Source organism: Limulus polyphemus, unplaced genomic scaffold (genome assembly GCF_000517525.1).
Source record: "Limulus polyphemus unplaced genomic scaffold, Limulus_polyphemus-2.1.2 Scaffold1390, whole genome shotgun sequence".
Classification (NCBI taxonomy): Eukaryota; Metazoa; Arthropoda; class Merostomata; order Xiphosura; family Limulidae; genus Limulus; species Limulus polyphemus.
The window spans coordinates 183,160-193,034 of record NW_013667000.1 but is presented as its reverse complement, the minus strand read 5'-3'; the positions used below and the strand labels follow the sequence as shown (position 1 = coordinate 193,034).

The following is a 9,875-nucleotide window of genomic DNA, read 5'->3' as shown; positions in this document are numbered from 1 at the left end:
TCCACAGTTACACTATAACTTAAACAAATGCTATAATTCACAACGAACGATTCACGCGCTTGACTCAATTGTCCATCTTTATCTCTGTCTGCAATTCAATTCCATTGTTGGCATCACTTCTTGGCGGTCTTATGTACAAGAATACCGCACGTCTAGTAAACACTCGAGGCTTCGCGAACGGACATGAATTTTCTAGAAGCTCATGATGTATTACTAGCGTCACATGACTTCCGCTGTCGCAACAATTTTTATTACAGTTATAAATTTCTTAGTAATGAGGAATTGAAGATAATTTTATTATAACACAAGTACACATGATAGCTCATCAACAGCTAAAATTATCACGAATCATGACAGTGGTTCATAATAGGGATTGTAAGGAATTGCACAAAACCCTAATAGAATGTTCTGTCAAAAAGCATCTTAAACAATAATGATTCAATGCAAACAACACTTTAAAACATGGTAACTAACTTTTATACATTATAATAATAATAAACACAGCTAGTTGATATATGGATCATGATGATTTACTGTAGCTCTTGACTATTTGATCTCATTAGTTCAAGATATAAAATTTTGAGCTGCAGCTAAAGATTGTCATGGAGATTTGATCTAGAATATAGAGAACATTTATAATTTCTGTGTAACTAAATAGCTCAGTTGTTAGAGCACTGGTCTTGTTGGCAAAAGGTCCCAATTTCAAGTCTTGGTCCTGGAGTCTCTTCACTTATGAGTATCATTTTCATTGAAAATAATCAGATGAATTTATATTCTTCTTGGATAAGATATTTTATTGTTTATTAAGTATAACAAAAGTATACTATTAGTTGGTGATGAATTCCATTTATGAAAAATATTTTTTTAGAACTCCAAAAGAAGAGATGTGCATTTTTTCCATGATTGGAGCTTTGTGCAAGATTTATATAATTTTATTTGAAATTAAAATTCTTTCTTTTACAATGCAGCTATTAGCATAATTTTTGTTTAAATTAATTCATTTTTCTAATTCTTTTTTTGTACACTTATTCATGACTTGCATCTTTTTGCAGTTTTATTAATTATCTTTATTAATGTCTTATTAAGGACTATCCAAGGTGATTACAGAACAAATTCAATACAGTAAGAGCTTTGGTTTGAGGTTAACCAATTAAAACTAGACCACCGGTATAATTTTAGTTCAAAAATAGCCAAGGTCTATAGGTAATCCATGTAGTTTCCAGTTGGCTAGTATTATAAAGCAAGTTAACTTGCCACAATTTAAAAAATGTAGAAAATAGCAAATCATTCAGTTCAAGACTGTAAGCACAAAGTTTGTTTATATTACCCAGAAGTACATATGAAATAGCTTCTTGTAGTAAGTAGTAATGATTTTTAATTAGATGCTTGCATGTCATGGTCATACTGATCTCATGTTGGCCTGACAATTAAACAGCCTGTTAGTAACAAGTTTTATCTTTTGTGACATTTATATATAATGATAGCCAAAAATTGTGAGGAGACCTATGCATTGCCACATGATTAATAAGATATTTTTGTAACTCGTGTAAAAGGGGTGATAACAGTTTTAGACAGTTTTGTAGGATATTATCTTACTAAAAATACACAGTAAATGCAGAAAAATCAACACTTCCTTTGATTTAAAAAGTAATATTTTTTTTCTCACTTTAGGCATTCCTTGTCATGAGAGCAACAATGACTCAGTTGTGTTTTAGAGGGATTGTGCTTTTCACCACAGGAGTATTTTTTGCCCTAATGCTGAACTTTTTGCAAATCCAACGTCTCCTTCCAGCTTTGAAACTTCCCTTCACATCTACAATTTTATACTCTCCTTGGTGGGTTCCATTTATCTGTGGGACAGCATCAGGTTAGTAAATGATGAAATGAATCAAAATTTCTGAAAATACCCTTTATGTTTTGAAGAGTTACGTGTGAAAAAAAAAATTGGTAATGTTTCTTTTGGCCAGCAATTTACATTTGGTTTAACCCTTTTGTGATGGGCTCGGTATAAAATACACAAATTCATATACACATTTGCACACATTGTATTTATACCATAACTTTTAATGCTGTATGTGTATCTTCACAAAATTTGCTAGACTTTTGGTAATGATTACAAGTCTTTTGTAAACAAAAAATCAGATTTTTTAATGAGCATTTTTACTACCAATTTGTTTGTGAATATATCAAGTCTGTTTCATTACTAGTCTGAGTGCAAAGTGATTTTCATGTTATGATTAAAAAAACTATTCCTTGTCCCAAAAATATCCAAATATTATTTGTATAATGTCTAAAACTTCCTAAATATATTTCAAATGCTTGTTTTTAGTAAAACTTTATATTTTTTGTCTGTTATTTTCTCTACCCTAACTATATTGAGTCTGTCAATTTGACTGACCTTGTAACCACCATAAAAAAATTAGGAAATAAATACAAATTATGCTTTTTTCATTCTAGAATGACTACAAATTATAACACAAACACAAATGTTTAGTCTAAATAGCTTAAATCTCATAACATTATACATATTTATGTAATTATTTTTATTAGATTGACCTTCCAGCCATGCCTGGGTAACATCACAGAAATTGCAATGACGCGGCACATGTGCACTCATGTTACCGTATCCAAGAATATATAACTGGCCTTTACAAAGTGACCTGTTTTTCTTAAAACATAGAATAGTAAATAAAGAAGTATAGCAAACAATTATTTCTCCTAATTACAAACTTTGTACTCATTTTCTGCTTGCCGTAGGCTGCTAAGCCTTATTCCATTTCGCACATGGAGGATGTGAAATGAAATAATTTTTTTAGGTTTTACATATATATATATATACATTTGAAATAACCAAAAAATCGTAAATTATTATATCAGTAACATCCACTATAATTTATTAACCTTTATAAGTAAGCTGTATTTGGGTTTAAAAAAATATGAAGTTTCAAGTTCACTAAAGACTTACCAGCTTGAAATCTTGTATGAAAATAATGAGATTGACATCTTAATATTTCAAAATGGCTGAAAAAGCCACTAGAGGGACATTCTGAGTTCTTGAATGGTTATTCATATGTCACATACAGAAGTAAGTGTTTATAAAGGACAGTTTCCAAAAATGGAAAGTGGTGAGTGGGGCCACTGTGTTTGATTCAGTGCACGAGTGACATCTTGGCAAATAGAAAAGATAGGAGGTTCTTATTTTATATTCTGTCGTGTTAATATCTGTAATTTGAGTTCCTAATTCATATGAGACTATAGACTTTGTATTTTGACATCACAAACCTCTAATTTGAACCAGTGTTGCATTCAACATACCATGTGACACACAGAAATCTGTTTTTTTTATTTACTCTTAAATTAAGGAACAAATAATGTACAATACTAAAATGTAAGTTATAATCTACAGTTTGATACCAATCTTATTGACATAAATTCAGAAAATAGTAGTTCAATAAAATTTTGAATGCAAGTCAACAAATGCGATGACATGGCCTTTGACCCGTGACCCATGGTGATAGGGTTAACAGGCTACTTGCATTCACTGCAATATAACAAGTGTATAGACCTGTTGATGTCCAAAAGTCATGATAATTGTTAGAGCTGGGAAGTTATTAGACTTTGATAATTTATTGTTGAGTTGAGCTTATTGATTGATTATCTTAAACTAATCGATTATTCTCACATGAGAATTGGATTGGTGGAATAATCAAAAATAGTAATAATTGGGAATGCTAACTTCAGTCAGATGATTATTTTTCTCAGTTGTGACACTAACTGACACAACCTTGAATTAATCAAATAAATAGAAATCATAATGACAATATTTTGATCATTTGGGTGATTGGAATAATTAAGAATTGTAGTAACTGGAAACAATTTCAATTATTTGATTATTTTTGTGACGTTAAAGGATTTAACCATTATTTTGCTTAATCAATTGTTTTATGTTACACTAATTGATGTAATTGATGATCATAGGTAACTGATGATATTGATTGATCAAGTTAATTGCCCAGCTATGCTGCTTACTAGAAATATAATTACTTTATTGATGAGGACAGATTTGTAAGGTTGTATTTTATTTACTTCATTATAAACTGCTTTTTTGTTGTACCAAAGTTAATATATAACCACTTTTTAAAATTACATTACTGTAGCAGCCTTGAATTTATATATATATCACTTATAATAATGTTATTTCAAGCTTGATACTGTACAGCAGCTCTTAGAAAATGTTCAACAATTACCAAACAATTTATGGAAGGCTTAAGCAAAGAAAAAATGTAGTTTAATGTAGCACAATTTGTGTTTTATGAATAGATCATATTGAAAAGAAGTTATGCTCTCTCTGTTTTTATTAATGTTTATAAAACAACCAAGTGGTGTGCACTGCAATACTGTTGTTCATGTACAATTTGTGTAAGAGTGTGGTTCATTTGTCCCTCAAGACTTGGTAAGTAGGAAATGCCGAGTTGGAATGTACATGTATACCTACAGCATACTAGTCTGACCTGTCATTAATATTAATAATAGTGACATAATATTCAAGTAGTTAAGAGTATGAATGGGTTATTGCATGTATTAATGCAAAAAAAATAGACTTATGACAGTTAATAGCTGGGATTCATCATAACTGAGGTATAATGAAATGAAGGGTTGTGGATAACTTTTGAAACTTAATATTTATTTGTAAGTCAGCCGTGACAGTCAAAATTTTCTAAGACTTTTTATTATGAAAGTTAATGGATAACACTATTACAAAGTCTCAATTATATACAAAATCATGCAAGCAGTTTGATCTTGAGTTGTACGTTTATCCTGTAGTTGTTGCTCGATAATCCATTATCTATTCTGTATTTAGTTAACCTTAGAACAATATTTACCTTAGTTAACCTTAGAACAATATTGTAAAAACTTAACTTTAAGATGTTTTTAAGGGAGTTCTAAGCATAAGCTTTATACATATATAATTTTTTGTACATCATTAGCAGTATATTTCTTACATTGAATTTTACAATGGTTATGTATTTTACTGTTTTTCCAGCTGCTGTTGGTCTTATTTATCCTTGTGTAGACCAGAAGCTTGGAGAGCACCAGCTTTATAAACAGGAATGGTCAAATGTGATGAGATGTGTGGCTGTTTTTGTTGGTATTAACCATGCAAGTGCTGTATCCTTTATTTTTTGTTATTAATATAGTATAATTGTTTTATTTTTAGTGTTGATGTTAATATGAAAAGTTTATAAAAATTTTGATTTGGCACATCATAAATTAACACAATATGATTGACATGTGTAGAAGTTATTCATCCATATTTGTTACAACCAACCATCATATTAGACTTGCAGAAATAGAAAGTATTGAGAAACATTTTGTCACTTTTTTTACTTGAATAATTGAATTACATGATGATATTGCATCTAAGCCTACTGAAGTGGTAATGTGTTTCATATCCCTCTTTCCATTTAAAACAAAATCTTTACAGTCTGTCCTGAAATATATTGTTCTGTTAGTTATCAATTTAATATTTATATTTAAGTTAGTTAAGAATAAGAAATAGGCGCTGTCTGTAAAGTTGTCAAATGGGGAAAAAAAAATTTTGGTTTGGGGAAGTTTAAACAATATCTTAAAAACAAAATAAAATCATTATGTAACAAATTACTTTTGGTCCAAAATAATGTTAATAGAAAATGGTGGTGTGCCACATGGATGGTGGTGTGTGTTTATAACAAATCATTTTAAGAAGTACTAGGTTGAACCTGGATATTTGCATTTCAGTCAATTCAATTATGTGTATTTTTTTTACCATTTTGTAAACATTGTGGGGGTCTTATCTTTTGACATTATGCTTAACACTAATTTTAGAAAATTGACTTCAGCAGCAACCTTCAGCTTTCTTTGTCACTTGCTGTCCTCTCTATAGGATTGTGGTGGTGGTTTGATCGAACTCGAAGTGGGTTTGGCCTAGGTGTGAGCATTGCTGTTATTGCAACATTTATAACACAAATGTTAGTCTATCATGGAGTTTATAAGTAAGTACTTCCATTTTTTTGTATGTTAATTATTGAAAAATAAGCTAAATATAAACTTGCTCTGTTCATCTCAAAGTCTGAGTTGTATTTACAGCTCAGATTCTGAGATGAAGAGAACATGTCAAATGTTATTGATTTAAGACGGCTTAAGATTTACAGTTGCAAGATGTATAAATCCTCAATTGCAATTCATCCTTAGTTAAAATTATAATACTATAATCGTCCTTAGTTCTATTCATTGTGTTAAAGCTGTAATTTGAAATTGCAGCATTGCACGTGGTGAGTTAAACTAGATGAATAAAATATTTGATACAACCTACTCTTTGACATAGCTAGGACATACTTTTTATCCCAAAAATATTGCTTATTCTTGTTATTCCCTTCTTTAAATTTAAATATATTTATTCTAAGAATAGTTTTCTGATGTAAACTGGTGGATATATTCTGCCCTATGTAGTGGTTGGTTTATTTTTTTTTATATACGTGGAATATTGCTCTGTGTAAAGTAAATGAACACTTGATTTCTTTGTGATAACAATCAGATAGGTAACAGGTTTGTTTAGTTATTTATGGGCTATATTATCATTAAAGATGGTACAAAATTCATTGAAAAAATTCTGAATCTCTTTTTTTTTGCATTAAAGCATCGTTTTCCACATTTCTGTACACCAGTATAAGCAAAACTTGAACCAATTTAATTTTAAGTCATAGGACAAAACTATGAAATTGTTCATATAATCTATAAACAAACGAAATATCAAGTAATCCATCTTAATTGAACAAAACAATCCTACTCTAAACCAACACCCTGGGGTGCCAAATATCTAAGTCTTGCAACAGTATCTGGTCATGTGACCTCTTTGTTCCATACTATTATACATATATATATATATTTCATACATATATATATGTGTGTGTCAGTGTAAACTACTTGTACCTGATGATGACAATACCTTGTCGAATCGTTGTACATTTGCTGTTATGCTAAACTTGTATTAAAGTTTTTCTTCATAACCCATTCAAGCCGTCTCCAAGCATTATTAATCTAGACAGTGTTGATTTAAGATAAACACTTTGCAGAAATGTTCTATTTACACCTCATAAGCTTGTTGTATCTTTTCCATCCAAGTGAAGGGTAAACACCATTTGGGACTTGTTTGGTAGTCATTAATCTGATGTGATTAAGTGTTGATTACTTAGATTTTTTAGTACTAAACTATTATAGAATCTTGCACTTACACACTGATTGAGCCAGTTTATTAGGAGCATTTCATCTATTTTCAAATGTGAAATAGTCTGACCATGTGGTGTTTCAGGTGATTTTAAAGCATTTCAGTTTGTGTGTCTATCTAGAAGGATCTTTGACTGGCTGTTCAAATATATTTATCATTAGAATATGTTAACAGGGATAATTTATAGGGCATATGTTTGTCACCAGGAACAATTGGGTGACAGACTGATGAGCGAAACTTGGATTGGATGGGTTTGTGAAGAACAACAAACCTCAGATCATGACCCAACTGACAGATTTCTTCAACATTGGTTAGAAGTTTACTGCCTTAAAATGTACTAATGTAACCATACAAAGACCTTTCCAAAAGTTGCTATATGGTAGGTGATAGCTATTTCAGTAAACATTGTCTCAAAAAATAGAAAAAATGACTCTTTTACATGAATCGTGCCTAGAGTGCAAATTGTAGACAATGAATGACTATAAGAGTGTGTATCAACAGTAGAGTAAAAATGTTAAGAAAGCCATATGAGGCAATTAACTCTGTGCATGTTTATCTGACAGTTAAAGCTGCTAGAGATTGAACAGAGGTGTGAAAAACATTTTCATGGCATAGTTTGGGTTACCCAATTACTTCAGGAAGTCAAATTGCTCTCAAAATGTACCTGATGTTGTTACCTGTTATGTCCACCCCAATTCACTTTATTGTACCCATTTCAACCCAAATGAACAAAGGTTCTTCTAAGACGATAATGTCTCAGTTGGTTGCACTGGTCCATAAATGGCTCATAAATTATGACAGTGAATTTAGTTATTTCCTTTGGCCTGCACAATCCTTATATTCCAATCTTATTTAACAAGTTTGGGTTCTTGTGATTGTTGTATTCACCACAATGATCCTTTTCTGACACTTTTATACTAATTGTAGATCCTGATGTGTAGTTTACAATTAAAAAAAAAAAAGAATAAAAACCTTGTAGCATCTGTATAGTCTATCACCCATAGTCCAAGGTATTATCCTGGTAAAAGGTTGTCCAAATCAATATAAGATGGTAGTCTTTAAAAAGTGACTAATCAGTGTAAGTTATTAAAATGCACGAGACAAATATTACAACATCCCTACTGAGCAACTCTTTATGAGAAACATAGTTCACAAGGTTTAACTGTGTAAATGTATTCATTGGAGTTTAAAAAACATTTGTAATAGGGTATGAATGTAGTAAGAAGTACTAAAAGTTATTTTAGGGTTGAATAATATCTATCAATTTATATTATTATTATTATTTACACAGCTACACAGAGCGAGACTTCCTGTACATTCGATCTTGGCTCCCTTGTGTATTTTTCTCTGGTGGAATTACAATAGGTAACATTGGACGGCAATTAGCAGTGGTACGTATTTTCTTTTGCTTTGTGTATGAAATGAAACACTTCTGCTATCATTACTACATTAATTTCACACGTCATAGACAGAAGTAAGTGTATGTAAGTGTTTCCAAAAATGGAAAGAGGTGGGCAGGGCCACTGTGTTTGATTCACTAAATGTAGCAATATCTCAGAAAATATAGGAGATTATTATTTTATATTCTAGCTTGTCAGTATTAGTAATTTGAGTTCATAATCTGTAAGAAACTATAGGTCTTGTATAAGGACATCATAAACATATAATCTGAACCAATGCTGCATTCAACATGTCACATGACACACAAAAATTAATATTTAGGATTTTTTGAAATACTTTCTTTTAAATTAAGAAATTAACTAATGTGTAATATTAAAATTTGAAATATAATCTACAATTTGATGCCAAACTTATTGACATACATTCATAAAATAGTAGTTCAATAAAATTTTGAATGTAATTCTAGACACGTGATGATATGGCCTGTGATCATAGAAAGACCTGTCTCAGTATATTTAAGTAAAAATGTAGTGCAGTTGATCCCCCCCCCCCTCCTTTTTTTTTTTTAAAGCCACAAAAACTTTCTCGGTCAACTTTAAGAGATAGATAGAACCTTCTTAACATCAGGATTTTCCGACGTTAGACCCTTAGTCAAAAGGCCTTTGTCCCAAACCACTTGGGAAGAGAAAAGCTGTTCTTTTAACTAGGACCATATGATCTCAGTTTTGTTTAATGTTCCAAATGTAGTATATGCATCTATATAGTTTTGTTTTAAATATCATATAGTTGGTTTTTTGACTTTACCATGTAACCCTTTCCATATGGGTCACAGGTGAAAGGCCATGTTATTGCATTTGTTGACTCGCATTCAAAATTTTATTGAACTGCTTTTTATGAATTTATGTCTAAGTTTGGTATCAAACTGTAGGTTATAATTCAAATTTTATTGCTATACATTGCTCAGTTTGTTAATTTAAAAGTAAATATTAAAAAAATTCAGAAAAACATTGGTTTTTGTGTCACCTGGTATATTGAATGCAGCATTGGTTCAAATTAGGTGTTTCTGAAGTCAAAATACTAAGTCTAGTTTCATACGAATTAGAATCTCAAATTACCAATATTGACAAGCTAGAATATAAAATAAGGAGGTCTTGTCTTTTCTATTTGCTAAGATATTGCTCACGTAATGTATCAAACACAGTGCCATCCT

General features: G+C 30.7%; 1 protein-coding gene across 1 annotated transcript in view; it reads left to right on the top strand.

Moving 5' to 3' along the window:
* The window catches only part of LOC106463382 (insulin-induced gene 2 protein-like), a 20,491-nt gene that overhangs the window by 2,955 nt on the left and 7,661 nt on the right, over positions 1–9,875 (top strand). Inside the window, exons 2-5 of the mRNA XM_013923406.2 lie at positions 1,672–1,867; positions 5,045–5,169; positions 5,866–6,032; positions 8,556–8,655. Of these exons, the coding sequence (XP_013778860.1) occupies positions 1,684–1,867; positions 5,045–5,169; positions 5,866–6,032; positions 8,556–8,655 (576 nt within the window). The 5' untranslated portion in view covers positions 1,672–1,683. The remainder of the gene's footprint in view (positions 1–1,671; positions 1,868–5,044; positions 5,170–5,865; positions 6,033–8,555; positions 8,656–9,875) is intronic.